Source organism: Loxodonta africana, chromosome 22, assembly GCF_030014295.1.
Source record: "Loxodonta africana isolate mLoxAfr1 chromosome 22, mLoxAfr1.hap2, whole genome shotgun sequence".
NCBI classification, from domain to species: Eukaryota; Metazoa; Chordata; class Mammalia; order Proboscidea; family Elephantidae; genus Loxodonta; species Loxodonta africana.
This window is the reverse complement of record NC_087363.1, coordinates 73,776,955-73,801,127: the sequence shown is the minus strand read 5'-3', so window position 1 is coordinate 73,801,127 and position 24,173 is coordinate 73,776,955. Positions and strand designations below refer to the sequence as shown.

Below are 24,173 nucleotides of genomic sequence, written 5' to 3'. Positions count from 1 at the left end.
CACAATTTCCCCTTTCCCTCCTGCCAGAAATAAATGAAATCCCAACATCACACCCCTGAGCAGCACAGGCACAGCCTACTGGAATCTGCCCTGCACTGAACCCTGGCCCACTGTGTTAGCCCTAGTAAGAGCTGCAAACAACCCATCCTTGGCCCTCCCCTTCAGCTAGATCCACATTGCTGCACCATAGCTGAGTGACTGGCCCTGCCCATTAGACAAACAGGTGAAAAGTATCATGCCCACAGATGATCAAACAACAAAGAATGCACAGCCTGCCTGCTTAGACATAACAAGATAAAACAACAACAACAAAAAACAGGATGGAACAAACAAATCTATAATCAATAAACAAATAAAATAACTACTGAACGTCCCGAAGACAGAAGACAATATCAAAACACATAAAAAAAGGACAGGATGGTTCTAGTAGGCATACAAAATAAAACACCAGATGACTTTCCCGTAGAAGAAAAGGCATTAGAACTACCTGATAAAGAATCCAAATCTCTAGCATTCAGAGCTATCTAAGAGTTGAAGCAAAAATCGGGGAAAAAAGGGGGATAAAATAGACAAATTCATGGAAAAGGCAGACAAATTTATGGAAAATACAGACCGAAAAATGAAAGAACTCAGAAAAGTAATACAGGAAAAAAAAATCACAACCTGAAATCGTATGAAATCAATTAGAAAATCAAAAGATTAACAACAATATTTCAGAAATAGACAGTGTCATAGAAGGCCTGAGGAGCACGTTTGAAACAATGGAAGCCAGGATCAGTGAAATTGAAGAGAAATACTTAGATACCACTTTGAGGAAAAATCAGAAAAAAGAATGAAGAAAAATGAAGAAACCCTGAGAATTATGTGGGATACAATCAAAAGTAAAAATTTGCAAGTGATTGGACTTCCAGAAGTGGGGGAGAAAACAGAAAACACAGAGAAGATCACTGAAGAATTGCTGACAAAAAACTTCCCTAAGGTCATGAAAGATGAAAAGCTGAGCATCCAAGAAGCTCAACGAACCCCATATATGATAGACCCCAAAAGAAATCACCAAGGCATATCATAATCACGCTCACTAAAACCAAACACAAAGAAAGAATCCTGACAGCAGCTCAAGAAAAATGAAAAGTAACATACAGAGGGGAAACAGTAAGACTAAGCATGGCAGAAACTATGCAGGCAAGACATACATAAAGCCTCGAAAGAAAAAAATTTCCAACCAAGAATAATATATCCTGCAAAATTCTTATTCAAATATGATGGTGAAATCAGGACATCTCCAGATAAACAGAAATTCAGGGAAGATGTAAAAACCAAACCATACTTAGAAGAATTATTAAAGGGAGCCCTTTGGTTTGAGAACAAACAACATCAAACCACAGCGTGAATCTAGGATGCAACATCACACCATCTAGATACCAACCTAGGAAATGAACTCTCAAAGACTATCCAAAACCAAAAGAATTACAACAGGGAACCAGAGAGGTTAGTCTGCAAATGACAACTTCAGAACAATAAAAGAGGGAACAAATGGTTTAGGTATATAATTCTCTAATGGAGAGGCAGGCAAGGTGATACCAAGTAATAATAGATTGGTTAAAACCTAGGAAGATAAGGGTAAATTTCAAGGCAACCACAAAGAAAGTTAACAAACCTACTCATCAAAATAAAGAAGAAAACATAAAGTCTTGGTAAGCACAAAATCCACAAAAACAAAAGAAAGGAAAAAAAAATCCGCAAACAAAAGGAATTCAACACAGGAGAGTAAGAGGAAGAAAGAAAACATCAGCACTCCCCCCAAAAAGCATCACAAAATGACAGCAATGAACTCACACCTATCAATAATTACCCTGAATGTAAATGGCCTAAAAGCACCCATAAAGTGACAGAGAGTGACAGAATGGATAAAAAACAGGATCCATCAATATGCTGTCTACAAGAGATACACCTTAGAAACGAAGACAAAGAAAGGCACTATATAATAATTGAAGGGACAATCCACCATGAAGACATAACCATAATAAGTATCTATGCACCCAACGACAGGGCTCCAAAATATATAAAACCAACTTTAACAGCACTGAAAAGAGAAATTGACAGTTCCACAATAATAATAGGAGACTTCAACACAGCACTCTCAGTAAAGGACAGAACATCTAGAGAGAAACTCAACAAAGATACAGAAGATCTAAAGGGCACAATCAGCCAACTTGACCCCATAGAAGTATATAGAACACTCTACCAAACAGTTGCAAAGTGCACATTTTTTTCCAACACTCATGGAACGTTCTCCAGAATAGACCACATCTTAGGCCACAAAGCAACCCTCAACAAAATTTGAAACACTGAGGTAATACAAAGTAACTTCTCTGATCACAATGCCATCAAAGTAGAAATTAATAACAGGAAGAGAGAGGAAAAAAAAAAATCAATTACACGGAAACTGAATAACACCCTGCTTCAAAACCACTGGGTAATAGAGGAAATCAGAGATGGAATAACAAAATTACTAGAATCAAATGAGAATGAAAACACATCATACCAAAACCTTTGGGACAAAGCAAAGGCAAAGCTCAGAGGTCAGTTAGCAATAGATGTGCACATCAAAGAAGAAAGGGACAAAATCAAAACATCAGCTACACAACTGAACAAATAGAAAGGGAACAGCAAAAGAAGCCCACAGTCACCAGAATAAAGGAAGTAATAAAGACCAGAGCAGAAATAAATGAAATACCAAAAACCCATTGCTGTTGAGTCAATTCCTATTCATAGTGACCCTACAGGACAGAGTAGAACAGCCCCACAGAGTTTCTAAGGAGCACCTGGTGGATTCAAACCACCAATCTTTCGGTTAGCAGCTGTAGCACTTAACCACTAAACCACCAGGGTTTCCAAAACAGGAAAACAAAAGAAACAATCAACAAAACCAAAAGTTGATTCTTTGAAAGGATCAACAAAATCGACAACCCACTGGCCAAACTGACAAAAGAAAAACGGGAAAGGACACAAATAACGCAAATAAGAAATGAAATGGGGGACATTACACAGACCCAACTGGAATAAAAAGGATCATAACAGAGTAGTATGAGAAACTATACTCCAGAAAAGTTGAAAATCTAGAGGAAATGGACAAGTTTCTAGAAACACACTACCTACCCAAACTAACACAAAATGATTTGTGATTACACAGACCCATAACAAGAGAAGAGATTGAAAAGGTAATAAAAAGACTTCCAACAAAAAAAAAGCCCTGGCCCAGATGGCCTCACTGGAGAATTCTACCAAACATTCAGAGAAGAGTTTATACCAGTACTACTCGAACTATTTCAGAACATAGAAAAGGAAGTGATACTTCTGAGTTCATTCTATGAAGCCAGAATAACCCTGATACCAAGATCAGGCAAAGACACCACAAAAAAAGAAAATTACAGACCAATGTCTGTCATGAATATAGATGCAAAAATTCTCAACAAAATTTCAGCCAATAGAATTCAACAACATATTAAAAAAAATAACACACCACGACCAAGTAAGATTCATACCAGGTATGCGAGATTTATTCAGCATTAGATAATCAATCACCATAATCCACCACAAAATAAAAGAATCACACGATCAATCGACAAAGAAACAGCATTCGACAAAGTCCAACACCCATTCCTCATAAAAACTCTCAATAAAATAGATATATAAGGGAAATTCCTCAACATAATAAAGGACATCAATACAAAACCAACAGCAACATCATTCCTAATGGAGAGAGGCTGAAAACATTGCCCTTCAGAACACGAACAAGACAAGGATGCCCTTTATCACCACTCCTATTTAACATTGTGCTGGAAGACCTAGGGAGAGCAGTAAGGAGAGAAAAAGAAATAAAGGGCATCCAAGTTGTTAAGAAGTAAGACTGTCACTATTTGTGGATGATATGATACTAAGAAAACCTAAAAGACTCCATGAGAAAACTACTGGAACTAATAGAAAGATTCAGCAGAGTAGCAGGATACAAGATAAACATATAACAATCAGTTGGATTCCTATACACCAATAAAGAGAACGACGAAAAGGAAATCAGGAAAACAATACCATTTATAATAGCCCCTAAAAAAGTAAAATACTTAGGAATAAATCTAACCAGGGATGTAAAAGACCTATACAAAGAAAACTACAAAGTACTACCGAAAGAAACCAAAAGAGTTCTACATAAATGGAAAAACATACCCTGCTCATGGATAAGTAGGCTCAACATTGTGAAAATGACAATTCTACTCAAAGCGATTTACAAATACAATGCAATCCTGATCCAAGTACCAACAACATTCTTTAAAGAGATGGAAAAACTAATCATTAACTTTATGTGGAAGGGGAGGAAGCCTCGGATAAGTAAAGCACTATTGAAGAAGAAGAATAAAGTAAGGGGACTTGCACTACCTGACCCCAGAACCCACTATATATCTACAGTAGTCAAAATAGCTTGGCACTCGTACAACGACGGATACACTGACCAATGGAAAAGAACTGAGAGCCCAGATGTAAACCCATCCACCTAGCATCACCTGATCTTTGACAAGGGCCCGAAGTCCATCAAATGGGGGAAAAGACAGCCTTTTTAACAAATGATGCTGGCAAAACTGGATGTCAATCTGCAAAAAAATAAATCAGGACCCATACCTCACACCACACATAAAGACTAATTCAAAATGGATCAAAGACCTAAATATAAAGCCAAAAACTATAAAGATCCTAGAAGAAAAAATAGAATCAATACTAGATGTCCTAATACATGGAATTAACAGACTAACAACACATAAACCCCAGAAGACAAGCTAGATAACTGGAACCTTCTAAAACTGAAACACTTATGCTCAACAAAAGGCTTCACTAGGAGTAAAAAGAGACCTACAGACTGGGAAAAAAATTTTGGCTATTACAGATCAGACAAAGGTCTAGTCTCTAAAACCCATCGGAAAATCCAACACCTCTACAACAAAAATAATCCAATTAAAAATGGGAAAAAGAACTGGACACTTCCCAAAGAAGACATTCAAGTGGCTGACACATGAGGAAATGCTCGCGATCACTAGCCGTTACCATTGCCATGAGTGGATTCCGACTCATAGCAACCCTATAGGACCGAGTAGAACTGCCCCATACAGTTTCAAAGGAGCGCCTGGTGGATTTGAACTGCTGACCTTTGGGTAGCAGCCAAACTCTTAACCACTACACCACCATAGCTATTAGAGAAATGCAAATCAAATCCACAACGAGATAATGTCTGACCCCAGCATTACTGTCAGGAATAAAAAAAAAAACAGAAAATAACAAACGTTGGAGAGGCTGTGGGGAGACTGAGCTCTTACGCACTGCTGGTGGGAATGCAAAACGATACAATCATTTTGGAAAATGACATGACGCTTCCTTAGAAAGCTAGAAATAGAAGTATCATGTGATCCAGCAATCCTACTCCTAGGAATACATCCTAGAGAAATAAGAGTCGTCGCACAAATAGACACATGCACACCCATGTTCATCGCAGCATTGTTCACAATAGCAAAAAGAAGCAACCTAGAGGCCCATCAACAGATGAATGGATGAACAAACTATGGTACATGCACACAATGGAGTATTACACAACGATTAAGAAAAACGATGAAACTTTGAAGCATCTCACAACGTGGATGAATCTGGAGGGCATTATGCTGAGTGAAATAAGTCAATCATAAAAGGACAAATATTGTATGAGACCACTACTATAAAAATTCATGAAAATGTTTACACACAAAAAGAAACAATTTTTGATGGTTACGAGGAGGGGAGAGGTGGGGATGGTAAAATACTAAACAGGCAATAGATAAGTGGTAATTTTGGTGAAGGTAAGACAGTACACAATACTGGGGAAGCTGGCATTACTTGAACAAGGTAAGGTCATGGAAGCTCCATAACCCATTGCCATTGAGTCGATTCTGACTTATAGCGACCCTATAAGACAGAGTAGAACTGCCCCACAGAGTTTCCAAGGAGCGCCTGGTGGGTTTGAACTGCCGACCCTTTGGTTAGCAGCCATAGCACTTAACCACTATGCCACCAGGGTTTCTGGAAGCTCCATAGACACATGCAAACTCCCTGAGGGATGGAATTGCCGGGCTGGGGGCTCTGGGGACCATGGTCTCTGGGAACACCTAGCTCAACTGGCATAATAGAGTTTATAAAGAAAATGTTCTACATTCTACTTTGGTAAGTAGCGTCTCGGGTCTTAAAATCCTGTGAGTGGCCATCTAAGATATTCTACTGGTCTCACCCCTTTGGGAGCAAAAGAGGATGAAGAAAACTAAAGACACATGGGAAAGATTAGTCCAAAGAACTAATGGATCACAACTACCACAGTCTCCACCAGTCTGAGTCCAGTACAAATAGATGGTGCCTGGCTACCACCACTGACTGCTCTGACAGGGATCAAAATAGGGGGTCCAGGACAGCTGGAGAAAAATGTAGAACAAATTCCAACTCACAAAAAAAGACCAGACTTACTGGCCTGACAGAGACCGGGAAACCCCCAAGAGTATGGCCCCCAGACACCCTTTTAGCTCAGTAATGAAGTCACTCCTTAGGTTCACCCTTCAAGCAAAGATTAGACAGACCCATAAAACAAAAACAAGACTAAAGGGGCACAGCAGCTCATGGGCAAGGACTGAAGGCAGAAGGGGATAGGAAAGTTGGTAACAAGGAACCCAAGGTTGAGAAGGCAGAGGGTTGACATGTTGTGGGGTTGTTAATCAATGTTATAAAACAATATGTGTACTAACTGTTTAATGAGAAGCTAGTTTTTTCTGTAAACCTTTCACTAAAAAACCAAAAACCAAACCCATTGCTGTCAAGTCGATTCTGACTCATAGCGATCCTACAGGACAGAGTTTCCAAGGAGCACCTGGTGGATTTGAACTGTCAACCTTTGGTTAGCAGCCATAGCTCTTAACCACTACACCACCAGGGTTTCCCTTCATCTAAAGTTCAATTAAAAAAAAATGATGTTGGCTGTTGGTTTTGTATAACCCACTGCCGTCGAGTCGATTCCGACTCATAGCGACCCTATAGGACAGAGTAGAACTGCCCTGTAGAGTTTCCAAGGAGCACCTGGCAGATGCCCTTTATTATGTTGAGGAATTTCCCTTCTGTACTTATTTTATTGAGAGTTTTTATCAGCAATGGATGTTGAACTTTATTGAATGCCTTTTCTGGGTCAATTGATATGATCATGTGATTCTTTTGTTTTATTTATGTGGTAGATTACGTTGACTGATTTTCCTTGCATACCTGATATGAATCCCACTTGGTTGGGGTGTATTCTTCCTTTGATATGATACTGAATTCTACTGGCTAGAATTTTGTTGAGAATTTTTGCATCTATGTTCATGAGAGATACTGGTCTGTAATTTTCTTTTTTTCTGGTGTTTTTGCCTGGTTTTGGTACCAGGGTTATGCTGGCTTCATAGAACGATTTTGGAAGTATTGCTTCCTTTTCTATGTTCTGAAATAGTTTGAGTAGTACTGGTTTAAGCTCTCCTCTGAATGTTTGGTAGTATTCTCCATTGAAGCCATCCGGGCCAGAACTTTTTTGGGGAGTTATTTTTTTAATTACCTGTTTAACCTCTTCTGTTATAGGTCTGTTCAGATTTTTTACCTCAGTTTGTTTTAGTTTAGGTAGGTAGCCTGTTCCTAGAAATTTGCCCGTTTCCTCTAGGGTTTCAAGTTTATCCGAGTATAGTTTCTCACAGAGCTGTTGTGATCCTTTTTATTTCCGTTGGGCCTGTTGTCATGTTCCCCATTTGGTTTCTTATTTGGATTATTTGCGTTTTCTCTTGTCAATTTGGCCAATGGTATGTTGATGTAGTTGATCCTTTCAAAGAACCAACTTTTGGTTTTGTTGTTTCTATTCTCTATTTCATTTATTTCTGCTCTAATCTTTATTGTTTCCTTTCTTCTGGTGGCTGTGGGCTTCTTTTGCTGTTCTCTATTTGTTCAAGTTGTGTAGCTAATGTTTTGACTCTATCCTTTTCTTCTTTTTTGATGTGTGCATCTATGGCTATAAATTGACCTCTGAGCACTGGCTTTGCTCTACCTCTGAGGTTTTGGTATGATGTGTTTTCATTCTCATTTGAATGTAGGAATTGTTTTATTCCAGCTCCGATTTCTGCTATTACCCAGTGGTTTTTAAGCAAGTTGTTATTCAGTTTCCATTTATTTGAGTTTTTTTCCTTGCACTTTCTGTTATTAATTTCTACATTTATGGTGTTGTGATCAGAACAGATGCTTCACATTATCTCAATGTTATATTTTTGTTGAGGGTTGCTTTGTGGCCTAAGAAGTGGTCTATTCTGGAAGAGTATTCAATGTGCGTTGGAAAAGATTGTGTACTTGGGTGCTGCTGGGCGGAGTGTTCTATATGTGTATGTGGCCAAGTTGGTTGATTCTGTCCGTTAGATCTTTTGTATCTTTGTTGAGTTTCTTTCTAGATGTTCTGTCCTTTACTGAGGAGTCTCCTACTATTATTGTGGAATTGTCAATTTCTCTTTTCAGTGCTGTTAGAACTTTTTAAAATGTATTTTGGAGCCTTGTCATTGGGTGTGTAGGTATTATTTTGGTTATGTCCTCATGGTGGATTGTCCCTTTGATCATTACATATTGCCCTTCTTTGTCTTTTATGTTGGATTTTGTTATTTTTATCTGAGATTAGTATTACTCCTCCTGCTCTTTTTTGGTTGTTCTTTGCTTGGTATATTTTTTCCATCCTTTGATTTTTTAATACATTTATGTCTTTATTTCTAAGGTGTGTCTTCTGTAGACTGTATACTGTCTTATTTTATTGTCCATTCTGTCATTCTGTCTCTTTGGGCGTGCATTTAAGCCATTTACGTTCAGTGTGATTATTGATAGGTGTGAGCTTATTGCTATCATTTTGTAGTGCTTTTTTTGTGATGCTGATTTTTCTTTGTTCCTTTTATTTTGCTGTGCTAAATTCCTTGTTTGTCCATTTTTTTGTTTCTTTTGTTTATGTAGATTTTGTGTTTACTGAGACTTTGTTTTTCTTCTCTATTTTGATGAGTAAATTTGTTAACTTTCTTTGTAGTTACCTTGAAATTTACCCCACCTTCCTAAGTTTAAACTAGCCTTTTATTATTTTATAATGCCTTGACTTCCTCTCCCTTTGAAAATCCTGTACTTATGCCATTTATTCCCTCATTTACTGTTCTGAGATTGTTGTCATTTACAGATTGAACTTTCTGGCTCCCTGCTGTAAATTTTTTAGTTTTGTTTTATCCTTGAGAGTTCATAATCTAGGTTGGTATCTGGCTGATGCTGTCTTATGTGCTAGTTTCAGGTCCTTGTCTGATGCTGTTGGTCTCTAACCAAAGGGCTTCCTTGTATAATTTTTGTAAGTTTGGTTTGGTTTTTACATTTTCCTTAATTTCTGTTTATCTGTAAATGCCCTAATTTCATCATCATATTTGAGTAAGAGTTTTGCAGGATGTGTTTTTTTTTTGGGGATTATTCCTGGTTGGCAGTTGTTTTCTTTCAAGTTTTTATATACGTCATCCCATTGCCTTCCTGCCTGCATGGTTTCTGCCGGGTAATCAGAACTTGATCTTATTGTTTCCCCTTTGTATGACTTTTCCTTTTTCTTGAGTTGCTCTCAGGATTCTTTGTCTTTGGTTTTAGTGAGTGTGATTATCATACGTCTTGGTGTTTTCCTTTTGGGGTCTATCCTATATGGGGTTCATAGAGCTTCTTGTATGGTCAGCTTTTCGTCTTTCATGATATTAGGTAAGTTTTCTGTCAGCAAATCTTCAGTGATCCTCTTGTGTTTTCCAGTTTCTCTCCATGTTCTGGAATTCTGATCACATGCAAACTTTAGCTTTTGATTGTATCCCACACTGTTCTCAAGGTGTCTTCAGTTTCCTCCATTCTTTTGTCTGATTTTTCCTCAAACAAAGTGCTATGCAAGGATTTGTCTTCAATTGCCATCCTGCCTTTCATTGTTTCAAATTTGCTTGTAAAACCTTCTGCTACACTGTCCATTTCTGAAATCTCGTTGTTTATCTTTTGGATTTCTAATTGCTATTTTTGTATGATTTCTAGCTGTTTATTTATTTTGACATTTTGTTTCTGTATTACTTTCCTGAATTATTCCATTGTTTTGTCTGTCTTTTCCATGATTTGGCTGTATTTCCCATGAATTTGTCTATTTTTTCCTTATTTTTGTTTGCATTTCCCTTTATCTGATACAGAACCCTGAACATTAGGGCTCTGAATTCCCTGTCAGGTTGTTCAAGTGCCTTTTCTTCTATCAGAAGGTCATCTGGTGTTTTATTTTGGTTGTTTCTGGGTCCATCCTCTCCTTTTTTTTTTTTTTTTAAATATGTTTTGATATTGTCTGCTGTTTCTGGGACATTTGGCAATTATTTTCTTCATTTACTGATTGTAGATTTGATTGCTTCATCTTGCTTTTTTGTTTTATTTGGTAATGCCTGGGCAGGTAGGCTGGGTGTGTTTTGTTGCTTGCTTGCCTTAGGCACAATACTTCTCAACACCTTGTCCAAGTGGGCAGGGCTGGTCACTCAGCTATGGTGTATCAGAGTGGGTCAGTCAGTGGTGGAGGGGTTTGCAGCACAAATTTTGAGCAACAGGGTGGGGCTGAGGGGCAGTGCAGGGCAGGGCCTGGCAAACCATGTCGGTACTGCTTAGGGGTATGGCATTTGGTGCACAGTGCAGATAGGCAGGAGGGAAAGGAAAGGATGTAATGTGCAGAGCTAAGTGGGTGTGTGAAAGAAGAGAAAGAAGAGAGAGCAAGAAAAGCAAAAAAAAAAAAAAAAAACCCAAAATTAGGTAAAATGAATAAAGAAAAAAGTAAATAATATGGTGATGCAATAGGATTCAACAGGTGGGATAGGGGCAGACCTAGCAAGTTTGCGTGCTGGTGGCTCTCTGGAGAAATGGTGTGGTTTGGCCTGCTGAGAAGGGGAATGGGTGGTGCACAGGGCTAAGTGGGTGGGAGAAAGGAAAGGAATGAGGGGAAAGAGAGAGAAGAAACCAATAGTCAATGAGACAAATAAAAATAAACAAATAAAAACAACACAAAAAACAAAATATGGTGGTGGGGAGCTGGCCATCGGGGATGGGGTGTAATTGGGGCAGTGGTGAGCTGATGTCTCTCTCCGCAGGTTGCATGGCATAGCCTGTCAGAAAGGGGTAGAGGCAGCATAGGGCCTAGGTGGGAGCAAGAAAGGAAAGAAAGGGAGAGGGTGAGAAGAAACAATGACAACAACAACAAATAAATAAATAAAATGGTGCTGAGGGAGTTTGGTGACGGTAGTGGATACAGGGGAGACCGTGCACAGTGCCTCTCCAACTGAGCTGTTCACCATAGCCCCTTCAGAAATGTAGGGGTGGTGCACAGGGCTGGGTGGGCAGGAGAAAGGAAATGAAGGAAATAAGACAGAAAGAAGAAACAAAAAAAGAACAACGACAACAAAAGGACAAAGCAAAGAAACCAAAAAATCACAGCACATCAAAAAGGGGAGTGGATGGCACACAGGGATAGTTGGGTGGGAGAAAGGAAAGGAAGGATGGGAAAGAGAGAGAAGCAACAAAAAAAGCCAAAAATAAATAAATAAATAAAACCCAAATATCAAAAAATAAATAAACAAAAAAATGGTGCTGAAGGGGCTGGCTGGTAGGGGGGGGCTGGACCCCAGTGACATAGCCCATTGGAAAGCAGCAGAGTCATGTAGAGGGAAGAAGGGTGGGGTTGGGAAACCATGTATCCCTGGTTACTGGGTGCTCTGTCTCCTTCTGGGAGCTCTGTGGAGTTACCTTCCTGTACTCCCTGTCCAAAGTCCTTGGTGGCTGAGGTCCAAGATGGCGAATTTGGGTGACAGTAAGCTAGTATCTTTCAGTGGAGCAAGTATGGCCCATTGAAAAGTGCCGGAGGCCTTGTATAGGGAACAAAGGTGAGGGGTGGGGAAGTGTGTATTCCTGGTTACCATGTGCTCTGTCTCCTGTTGGGAGCTCTGTGAAATTGCTTTCTCGTACTCCCTTTCCTCATTCTTTGCTGGCTGTAGTCCAAGACGGCGAATCCAGCCACGTTAGCTAGTAGGGGACCTCCACGCCATAGCTCTCCTCATTCTCTGTTCTCTGTCAGTTTCTTATTCCATCTGGTGCGTGAGGGAGTTCTTTATTCCTTTATTTGGTGCTTAGGGTTCCAGGGTTGATGTTTGTATCTGTTTTACTTAGTTTTTCGGGGCTTTGCTGCAGAGTGACAGCATGGTGCTTCTGTCTATAGTGCCGTGCTGGCTCTGCCTCTCCATTTTGGTCTTTTCTCTCTTTCCTGTCTTTGTAGTGACCTCTTGCTTTCTTCATGTATGATGTCCTTGATGTCATTCCACAACTTGTCTGGTCTTCAGTCATTGGTATTCAACACATCAAACCTATCCTTGAGATGGTCTCTAAATTCAGGTGGGACATACTCAAGGTTGTACTTTGGCTCTTGTGGACTTGTTCTAATTTTCAACTTGAACTTGCATAGGAGCAATTGATGGCGTGTTCCATAGTCGGCCTCTGGCCTTATTCTGACTGATGATACTGAGCTTCTCCAATGTCTCTTTCCACAGATGTAGTCCATTTGATTCCTGTGTATTCCATCTGGCAAAGTCCACATGTATAGTTGCTGATTATGTTGTACAAAGATACTTGCAAGGAAGAAGTCGTTGGTCTTGCAAAATTCTATCATGCAATCTCTAGTGTTGTTTCTATCACCAAGGCCATATTTTCCAATTACTGATCCTTTTTATTTCCAACTTTTGCATTCCAATCTCCAGTAATTAGCAATGCATCTTGACTGCATGTTTGATCAATTTCAGACTGAAGAATTGTTACAAATCTTCAGTTTCTTCATCTTTGGCCTTAGTGGTTAGGGTGTAAATTTGAATAATGGTCATATCAACTGGTCTTCCTTGTAGGTGTATGGATATTGTCCTATCACTGACAGCGTTGTACTTTAGGATAAATCTTGAAATGTTCTTTTTGATGATGAATGCAACACCATTCCTCTTCAACTTGTCATTCCTGGCATAGTAGACCATAAGAGTGCCTTATTTAAAATGGCCAATACCAGTCTATTTCAGCTCACTGATGCCTAGGATATTGATATTTATGTGTTCCATTTCATTTTTGATGATTTCCAATTTTCCTAGATTTATACTTCATACATTACACATTCCTATTATTAATGGATATTTGCAGCTATTTCTTCTCATTTTGAGTCATGCCACATCAGCAGATGCAGGTCCTGAAAGCTTGACTCCATCCATATCATTAAGGTCTATTCTACTTTGAGGAGGCAGCTCTTCCCCCATCATATTTTGAGTGTCTTCCAAATTGAGGGGCTCATCTTCCGGCATTATGTCAGACGATGTTTTGTCACTATTCATAAAGTTTTCACTGGCCAATTTTTTCAGAAGAAGGCTGCCAGGTCCTTCTTCCTGGTCTTAGTCTGGAAGCTCCACTGAAACCTGTCCACAAAGGGTGGCCCTAGTAGTATTTGAAATACTGGTGTCAAAGCTTCCAGTATCACAGCAACACACAAGCCACCACAGTACAACAAACTGATAGACATGTGGTGGCTTCTGTCTAGTCCACAGAAAACAAGAAAAAACTCCCAGGGTGCCCAATCCCCTCTAACACTTGGTACAGTGTGCAAAGAAATATGTACAAGGACATATGTTACAGCATTGTTTTAACAAGAATAAAACTATAAACAATCTTAATGACTATCAACATTAAATTGGTTAAATAAATGTAATAAGTTATAGTCAAAGGACTAATGAGAAAGTATTAAAAAGAATGAAATAGATATGTACATTCTGATATGGTAAGGCAGCCAAGATACATTGGTAAGCAAAAATATCAAGTTGCAAAATAGATGCCAATTGTGTAGTTCATAATGTTGTTGTTGTTAGGTGCCGTCGAGTTATTTCTGACTCATAATGACAACAGAAGGAAACACTGCCAGGCCCTGTAGCATCCTCACAATTGTTGCTATGTTTGAGTCCACGATTGCAACCATTGTGTCAGTCCATCGTTCTGCTGCTATTCATAAGGTTTTGATTGGCTAATTTTTTTCAGAAGTCATCTTCTTCCTACTCTGTCTTAGTCTGGAAGCTCAGCTGAAACTTGACCAGAGTGGGTGACCCTGCTGTATGTGAAATACTGGTGGCATAGCTTTCAGCGTCACAGCAACACGCAAGCCACCACAGTACGACAAACTGACAGACACGTGGTGGAATGCTTGTATGTGTAGAAAACCCTGGAGGAATGGCTAGAAGCTCTTACCCATGATTACATCTAGAGAATGGATCCAGATGTTTTAAAATATGCATTATTCACTGTTTTTTAAATATACTTTAAAAAATACCTTCATTGTTTCCATATTTTCCCCCTTAGAAAGTATAGTTAAAAAACTAGCTTGAAAAGTATAAATTCAGCATCCGTTTTGTAAAGCTCTTAACTCCCTTTTCTAGACGCTGATAAGGCAGTTTTTAATCAGATAATGTTTGCACTTTGGGATTGGCTTCTCACTACCAAGGCCAAACCAAGATCTACACAGACAGAAGCAAAAGAGGATCACTTTATCTTCTTGTGCTTTTAGACGCAGAATCAGGGACGGAGTAATTCATCAGTTAGTGTTCATAAAAAATCCACGTCCACAAGCTAAAATAACCCACGGTTGTCAAGTCAATTCTGACTCATAGCAACCCTGTAGGACAGAGTAGAGCTGCCCCATAGGGTTTCTAAGGCGGTAATCTTTACAGAAGCAGAATGCTGCATCTTTCTCCCACAGAGTGGCTCACAGGTTTGAACCTCCAGCCTTTCTGTGGTTAGCAGCAAAGCGCTTTAACCACTGTGCGCCAGGGCTCCTATGTCTCCAATAAGCCCCAGAAAACATCCTCTTCTCTTACTGACTCCTCCCCTCCGGACTTCAGCATGTCCTGTTTTCCACTTGATCCTGTGCCATGTTGGCTCCAGTTGTATCTCCTACCATTGTTTTGCTTCCCGTCACTCAGTGTACATCTAAGTTATGGAGTCAGCCTTCTCAGAAGTTGTATCTGAAACACCCACGGACAAGGTATTTTTATGTCTAACTGTCAAGGGGGGAAAGAAGAACTTTAAACGTCTATACAAGTCTCTTACCTTGAAATTTAGTGTGGCCCTGCTTTCCTGGGGTCACTGGATAGTTATTGTGTGAAAAGGTAGGGAGTTCCATGACTTTTTGTGAGCATTAAACTAAGCCAGCAATAGCTCACTATGCTCATAAATCTGAATTCTGATTATACACAAATTTTTCATGTCTCTTTCCTCCTTCTACTAACAGAGTCTTTATCATCTGCTTATTTATACTTCAATAAGAGTTAGTCAGCAATAGGTGAAATTTACAGTTAGTCCTTGTCTTATTCATCTAGTGCTGCTATAACAGAAATACCACAAGCAGATGGCTTTAACAAAGGGAAATTAATTTTTTCACAGTCTAGTAGCCTAGAAGTCCAAATTCAGGGTGTCAGCTCCAGGGGAAGGCTTTCTCTCTCTGTCGGCTCTGGAGGAAGGTCCTTCTTGTCAATCTTCCCCTGGACTAGGAGCTTCTCCATGTAGGAACCCCGGGTCCAAAGGACACAGTCTGCTCCTAGTGCTGCCTTCTTGGTGGTATGAGGCCCCCAACTCTCTGCTTGCTTCCCTTTCTTTTTATCTCTTGTAAGATCAAAGGTGGTGTAGGTCATACCCCAGGGAAACTCCTTTTACATTGGATCAGGGATGTGACCTGAGCAAGGGTGTTACATCCTACCCTAATCCTCTTCGACCACAGGCAGAGAATATGATTTGTAACACATAAGAAAATCAGAAAATGGAGCACAACCACAGAACACTGGGGATCGTGGCCTAACCAAGTTGACATATATTTTTTGGGGGACACAATTCAAGCCATGTCATTCCACCCTTTGGCTCCCCAAAATTCACATCCTTGCTACGTTTAAGACACAGTCACCCCATCATATCATAGCAAAAGTCTTAAATCGACTTCAAGTCTAAAATTCAAAAATTCCTCTTCATCTGTAAAATCTAGGATACAAGTTATGGGCTTCCAAAGGTACAGTGAGTGGTACAATATACAAATTAGACATTTCCATTACAAATGGGAGAAACTGGAGGGAAAGAAGGCATGACAGGCACCAAGCAAGTTAGCAGAACACATTACGTTAGCACTCAAGACTTGAAAATAATCCTTTGTTCTCTGAGACCATTTACACAATAGCCCTGACCTCCAAACTACAGATACTGGCCACACTCTCCAGATTCTGAGTGGAGGGCCCTCAGCCCTGGGCTTCAGCTCCACCTTCCACGCCCACAGGGATGGCAACTCTGCTCCCTCAGCTTTAGGGGCGCCATTCTCCTAGTTCACCTGAGTGGTAATTCCACCCTTGGAAACACCAGAGGCCATGGCTCCACCCTTTGAAACCTCAGAGGCCAATCAATCCATGACAGTCCTAAAGTAAAATCACGTCAAAAGCAGAAATTGACACCAAAGGTTAAAGTGGGAGTTGAGGAGGGTAATATCATTTTGATGTGTGCGTTTAAATTCTCCATGATTCCTGTAATTTCCAACCAGCTAATTCCTTTTCCACATCTCCTCATTTCTTTTTTTTTTTTTTAATTTTTATTGTGCTTTAAGGGAAAGTTTGCAAATCAAGTCAGTCTCTCACACAAAAACTTATATACACCTTGCTACATACTCTCAATTGCTCTCCCCCTAATGAGACAACCCGATCCCTCCCTCCACTCTCTCTTTTCGTGTCCATTCCGCCAGCTTCTAACCCCCTCTACCCTCTCATCTCCCCTCCAGACAGGAGATGCCAACATAGACTCAAGTGTCTATCTACCTAATCCAAGAAGCTCACTCCTCACCAGCATCCCTCTCCATCCCATTGCCCAGTCCACTCCCTGTCTGAAGAGTTGGCTTTGGGAATGAATGGTTCCTGTCCTGGGCCAACAGAAGGTCTGGGGGCCATGACCACTGGGGTCCTTCTAGTTTCAGTCAGACCATTAAGTCTGGTCCTTTTATGAGAATTTGGGGTCTGCATCCCACTGCTCTCCTGCTCCCTCAGGGCTTCTCTGTTGTATTCTGTCAGGGCAGTCATTGGTTGTAGCCAGGCACCATCTAGTTTTTCTAGTCTCAGGCTGCTGTAGTCCCTGGTTTATGTGCCCCTTTCTGCCTCTTGGGCTCCTAATTACCTTGTGTCCTTGGTGTTCAGATATCACCACAGACCCAGAATTTCTTCCCTTGAAGGAAATGCAAGGTGTTACAGATTGAATTGTGTCCCGTCTCCTTCAGCCATCCACCAAAAAAATGTGTTGGCAATGTAACCCCTATACCTGGATGTAATCATATATGGAAACAGGGATTTATATGTTATGTTAATGAGGCCTTATCAGCGTAGGGCATATCTTAAATCTAATCACTTCTGAACTATAAGGAACAGTACAGACACAGAGACAAGCCAGCACAAACAGGGGAAGAACTGAGGGACGCTAGAAGGGACAAAAATCTTCCTCCAGAGGTGGCAGACAGAGCTTTCCCCTAGAGCCAGAGTCCAGAATTCAGACTTCTAGTCTCCTAAACTGTGAGAAAATAAACCTCTGCTCTTTAAAGCCACCCACTTGAGGCATTTTTGTTACAGCAGCACTAGAAAACTAGGACACAAAGATTCAGAACACTCTGTCTCTGAGCCATTCTCCCTTTCTTGGTTTGGAACTTGGGTTGTGAATACACTTTGCTTGCTGTGACTACTTGGAAAAGGGGGAAAAATTCCACCTTTGACAGAAGGCTGGAAGTGATACAAGTGAAATCTGAATATTGCTTGGGCTGGGTTTTTTATAGGGCAAAAAAAAAAAAAATACTAGTCTCTATCTCTTTATGACTCAAAACTTTGGTCTCATTGGGATGAGAGAATCAAAGTAAGGCCAAGTGCAGTGAAGGTAATCAGCTCTAATTCTGGCAAATTCAAAGACATGACATAGTAGTGAAACTGGAGTATATTGTAACAAATAGATTTTTATGGATGTGAGTCATAATGTTGGAAACATTGGTAATGTCTGTACAATCATCCACATCACCAGAGAAATTTGAAGACTTGAAGTTTGAAGAGTTTTGGGAAATTCTCAGGATAACCAACCTATTGACCAATAAATATCTGTTAGGTGTCTACTATGTGCAAGGCATTCTAGTAGATATTGCAGAGGTACAAAGAAATTTATAAGACATGGGACCCCTGGTGTTAAAGAGCTTATAATCTAACTGTGGAGACTAGATGTACATACAGAAATGGTGACTTACAATACAAGGAGATGCATAAAAAATCTCAAATGCTTGGTTGAGAAAATAACTTTTTTTTAAGTGTTCTGTTTTACTCCTGGACTGTAAGTTCTGTGGGAGCAGGGACTGCATCAGTCTTCTTTCCATCGTGTGTCCACATATTTTGAATGGATGAATGAATGGAGAAATTCTGCTTGTCAGGAAAGACTTTCCAGAGAAGGAAGGCTGTGGTGTGAACACTCAAAGATGGTGGAACTGACTCGGGCAGGTGGAAAGCACTGGGCTTTGGAACTGGGAAGGTAGTTAGGGATTGGCGAGAGAGGGGAAGCCAGGCTGGAGGAAAGGGGTCTTCTGGGAAAGAAGTGGGGAGAAGGGTTGGAAAGGTAGGCTAGGGCCAAAAAGGTCAAGGGTCTTGAACTCCAACCCAAGGAGTTTGACCTTATTCTACAGCTAATACGGAGTCATTAGTGTTCTGAGCAGAGGAGAAAAACTGTTTTCAGGAGATTAATATTGTGGAGGGATAAAGAAAACAAAGTTGTTAGCTGGGGTGACAGAGGTGATTGGGCCACCTATCTCCAGCTTGGCTGTGGCTTATTTACATGCTGGCAGTTGCAGGATTTCCTAGGAATGGTAAGGAAGGCCTAGTCCCAATGCACAAGCACTTTTCAGTAGTTTCCTATTTTCTAATGTTCCATTGGCCAGAGCAAGTCACATTGCCAAGTCCAGATTCAAGGGATGGAAAAACAGACTCCACTTCTTGATGGGATGAGAGGCAAAGTCACATTGTAAGGTGAAACACATAGAGATGGGTGACTCTGTGGCCATTTTTTTTTTTTAATAATTTTTATTGTGCTTTAAGTGAAAGTTTGCAAATCAAGTCAGTCTTTCACACAAAAACCCATATACACCTTGATACACACTCCCAATTACTCTCCCCCTAATGAGACAGCCCGCTCTCTCCCTCCACTCTCTCTTTTCATGTCCATTTCACCAGCTTCTAACCCCCTCCACCCTCTCATCTCCCCTCCAGGTAGGAGATGCCAACATAGTCTCAAGTGTCCACCTGATCCAAGAAGCTCACTCCTCACCAGCATCCCTCTCCAACCCATTGTCCAGTCCAATCCATGTCTGAAGAGTTGGATTTGGGAATGGTTCCTGTCCTGGGCCAACAGAAGGCCTGGGGGCCATGACCACTGGGGTCCTTCTAGTCTCAGTCAGACCATTAAGTCTGGTCTTATGAGAATTTGGGGTCTGCATCCCACTGCTCTCCTGCTCCCTCAGGGGTTCTCTGTTGTATTCCCTGTCAGGGCAGTCATCGGTTGTAGCCGGGCACCATCTAGTTCTTCTGGTCTCAGGATGATGTAGTCTCTGGTTCATGTGGCTCTTTCTGTCCGTGGCCATTTTTGAAATCTACTATACTGGGTTAAGTGTTACAAATACCAAAGAGGAAAACAACTAAGATAAAAGGTGGGTGAACTTCTACAGACATCCCTATAAAAAAAAAAAAATCTAGATGGCTAGAGTATTGCGTTAGACAGCTTAGACATGACAAAAACACCCACTTCCTGGAATATACATCTAAAAGCCACGTATCTTCAGTTCTGATCCACTTACTCTCTGACCCCGAGAGATTAGTTCAGAAAGTATTCAGGTCAGTTTAGGCAGGGTATTTACCCAGTTTTCAGAACCGGAGCATCCAGAAAACAGACTCAGATGCTACTTCCTCTTTTTCTGGTCCTATAGGTCTCTGGAAAATCCTAGTGGCGTATTGGTTAAGCGCTATGGCTGCTAACCAAAAGGATGGCTGTTCAAATCCACCAGGCACTCCTTGCAAACCCTCTGGGGCAGTTCTACCTTGTTCTATAGGGTTGCTATGAGTTGGAATTGACTTAACCACAATGGGTATGGTATGGTATGGTATAGGTCTCTGAGGCAGTCTTAAAAATAAAGGTGACCACTGAGTTTAACCAGTTGGAAGTTTTCCTTGGTCTATTATCAGCCTACAGCAGCAGGGGTACATGCCTTAGGACAAGTCTCAAGTTTTCCCACCTAACATTTTTAGGTGTAATGCATCACAGACACAGAGTTTGGAAGTCTAAGAGCTTTTTGGGGAACAAAAAAATGTTTGAGTCCTGAAAAAAATTTGAACTTAAAATTGCAAAATGAAGCTGCAAAGTATAAATTAATATCTCCTTAATTAAATGTTTAGAACTTCATATCAACTGCATTAACTGTTAAATTTAGATTAATAAAAAATTTAAATGACACCTGAAATTAATTTGTAGATTTTCACTTCATAAGAATTTTCAATTAGATACCAAAACAATCAGCCAATAGCAATGTAAATGACTTCCTTGTAATCAAAGAAACCCAAAAGTAAAATTATAAATACTCCCTGAAATTCAAATTTTATAGCAAAAAAAAAAAAAAAAAGGATGCTTAAGGTGGGGTGAATTAGTGTTTGTATGGTGGTGCCCGAAAATGAACGTGCTGTTGAAGGTCTACAGAGCCTCATAAAACACACTCTGAGAACAGTTCTACCCTGCAGATTTGGAAAGATGCCTAACATTCATGATTATCAGTGTTTTACACGTTGGGAAACTGAAGACCTCCCGCACAGCCAGATCCGTTTATCCGACCCACAGAGCCCAGGTTTCCGGAGTTCCTGATCAAAGTTTAACTTCTAACAACAGCTTTCTGACCTTTTACCTACTTTGGCAAAGGAAAAGTTCCCGTGAGAGACTTAGTTCTATCCTCTGCCAAAAAAGCTCTGTAGGCTGAGTGCCGGAGCTGCTTGGACGAGCACTCACCGGAGATATAAACAATCAAGTCCCGGGGGGCGCGGGGAAGGGCAGGAACAGGAGCACCAGAGACTGCGATGGTGGACACCCGCCTTCTGTGAGCCAGAAACACGGGCTCTGGCGACAACAGTGACTTCGCTCCATCATTTCCAGCTGAGAAGGGAGACTGGACGCTTCTGTAAAACTGAACCACATGTAAGACACACAAAAGGTCAACAACTACTCCAAAGCAAAGATGAGAAGGTAAGGCGGCAGGGAAAGTAGAGTACTGGAAATGGAGGAAACAGAACACAAAGAGAACGCTGACACTGTGATGAATGTAACTGTCACTGAACCGTTTGTGCAACAATTACCAAACGGGAACCCAACTTGCTATATAAACTTTGAGCAAAAACTCGATTAAAAAACTCAATAAGCCCCAACCCGAAACAACCCCAATCCCGCCCTCACAACACCGCAGGTGGAGACACCCAGACCTCGCTCGCTGCAGCCCTGCTCCCGGCATCTGCCCTCTGTGGGGCGGGGCTCCGGAGCCACGCCCCGGCCGTGCCGGCCTCGTCCCACCGCCCCTATCCGGCGCCTCTCTCGGTTTCGCGGCCTCTGGTCCTGCCCAAAACAGGGCGCGCTTCTATGACGCCTCGGCGCGTGGCCTCTGACGTCTCCTAAACCCCGCCTCCCTTCTGCCGTCTCGAGGCGGGGCGGCCCCGCCCCGTCCCCGCCCCCTGGCCCGCTTGCTGTGTCCGCCCCCTGGCCCCGCTCCTGGCCCCGCCCCCTGGCCCGCTGGCTGTGTCGCCCCTGGCCCCGCCCCTGGACCGCCCCCGTCCCCGCCCCTGGCCCGCTGGCTGTGTCGCCCCTGGCCCCGCCCCTGGACCGCCCCCGTCCCCGCCCCTGGCCCGCTGGCTGTGTCGCCCCTGGCCCCGCCCATGTCCCGCCCCCGCCCCGCCCCCTGGCCCCACCCCGGCCCCGCCCCTGGCCCGCTCCCGGCCCGCGCGCTGTGCCCGCCCCTCCTTCAGCGTGAGCGGCTGTGGCGGCTGCGGCGGAGGAGTTGTTGTCGCGGTTGTGCCCTTGCCGGCGGCCCCGGCTCCCGCTCTCCGTGCCGCTCGTGGTGGGCGCGGCCAAGCCCCGACGGGTCCGGTGAAGCCGTCAGAGCCGCTGGGCCTCGCGGCGGGCGATGGTGCGCCCGTGCGGGCGGGCACGAGCGGCGGGGCGGCGGGCATGAAGGAGAATGGAAGGGGAGGACGAGGTGTCCCTGCGGGAGCAGCATTTCCACAGCCAAGTGCGGGAGTCGACGGTGAGTGGCCGCCCGGCCGCGCGGCCCCGCCCGGCTGGCCTCGGGCCGGCTCGCACCGCGCCTCGCGGCCCCCGCGCCCCGCCGACCTCGCGGCCTGGCCCCGCGGCCTCGCGCCTGCCCAGCCCGCTCCCCCCGAGCCGCCGCTCCCTCCGAGCCGCCGCGCGGGCCCGGTCGCCTTCTCCCGCCCGCCACCTGCGCCCCGGCCGATCCCCGCAGGCCCTGCCCGCCGCCCCCGTCCCCGCGCCGCCGACCTGCCGCGGAGCGCGCCGGAGGGTCCCCCGGCTGCCCGCCCGAGCGCTCGCTTCCCGGGCCGTGGTGGTCGTGGCGGCTGTGCCCGCGCTCCGTGCCCGGCGGAATACGACGTCCGAGCGTACGGCCGTGTCGGGTAGCTCGTATTGCGCCGCACACACCGTGGCAGCGCCTTGACGAGCCTAGTGGCGCAGCGGCTACAGCGCTGCCAACCGAAGGGTCGGCGGTTCGAACCCGCCCGCCGCGCCGCGGCAGGTGATGTGGCCGTCTGCTTCCGAGAAGATTTCACGGCCTTGGGAGCCCTGTGGGACAGCTTCGCTCGTCCTGCAGACCCTGGCGGCGTAGTGGTGAAGTGCTACGGCCGCTAGCCAGAGGGTCAGCAGTTTGAATCCGCCAGGCGCTGCTTGGAAACTGGGGGGCAGCTCTATTCCGTCCTGTAGGGTCGCTAGGAGTCGGAACCGACTCGACGGCAGTGGTTTATAGGGTCGCTAGGAGTCGGAACCGACTCGACGGCAGTGGTTTATAGGGTCGCTAGGAGTCGGAACCGACTCGACGGCAGTGGTTTATAGGGTCGCCAGGAGTCGGAATGGGCGACGGCAGTGGCTTTTTTTTAAATTAAGTGCCAAGCTCCAGCCTCAGCGCCTTGCGTGCCAGTGTTTCTGTTCCGCTGCTTTAGAAGTATGCTTTTGAAACCCAGTTAGTTAATAGTTGTCAAAGTTAGCACCGTCCTCCTCTCCCAGAACCACACGCGTTTCCGTCCCCTATCCATCTCCTTCCAACCTGCACTTCTATTAAGTGAAATCTTTCTGTTTTGGGGTGAGAAGACTGGTTATTTATGAAATTTAGGATCTGAGCAAAAGTACATTTTACTCTGCAAACAGCTTGTAGAAGTCATCCCTTTTTTGGTCCCAGGTTACGTTTGTTTTGCGTGCAGGGTTCAGGAAGTGAACTTGACCTTGGAAAGTCTAGTTTCATGTTTTAATGTTTTCATGATGCTCTATAATGCGTTATAATTGGGTTTGTTTCTGTTTTCATAACTGTGTACAATACATCAATTTTATATATTTGTATTTACTCCTTCCCTCTTTCAGCTAACTTCTCTCAGATTCATTGACAGTCTGGGTTTGAGGTGAAAAAATTCCGGTTTAGAATTACCTAATTTGTGTAGTTATTGGTCTTGAAAATTGAGAATTGCTTTTGGCAAGTCATGCTTTGGAATAAGGAGGAGACAAAATAAATTCTGAGATAAGGGAATTTGATACAGTATATTTACTTTTATTTTAATTAAAAAAATTTGAATCAAAGCTAAAATACACAAAGAAAAGTGTAATAAGAGTACAGCTGGAATAGTTTTCTAACTAACTGAACCTGTATACTGCAGAACCCAGATTACAAGCATCCCGGAGGCCCACCT

At 42.8% G+C, this 24,173-nt stretch overlaps 1 protein-coding gene across 4 annotated transcripts in view; it reads left to right on the top strand.

Moving 5' to 3' along the window:
• Nucleotides 1–22,346: 22,346 nt before the first annotated feature.
• Nucleotides 22,347–24,173, top strand: part of LMBR1 (limb development membrane protein 1) — a 252,099-nt gene continuing 250,272 nt past the window's right edge. For 2 of the 4 annotated variants that reach the window (XM_064275127.1, XM_064275126.1), the window contains exon 1: nt 22,349–22,510. In XM_064275127.1, the coding sequence (XP_064131197.1) occupies nt 22,445–22,510 (66 nt within the window). In that variant the 5' untranslated portion in view covers nt 22,349–22,444. Of the gene's footprint in view, nt 22,511–24,173 lie in introns of all 4 variants that reach the window. The other 2 variants (XM_064275129.1, XM_064275128.1) reach the window with 2 other exon arrangements.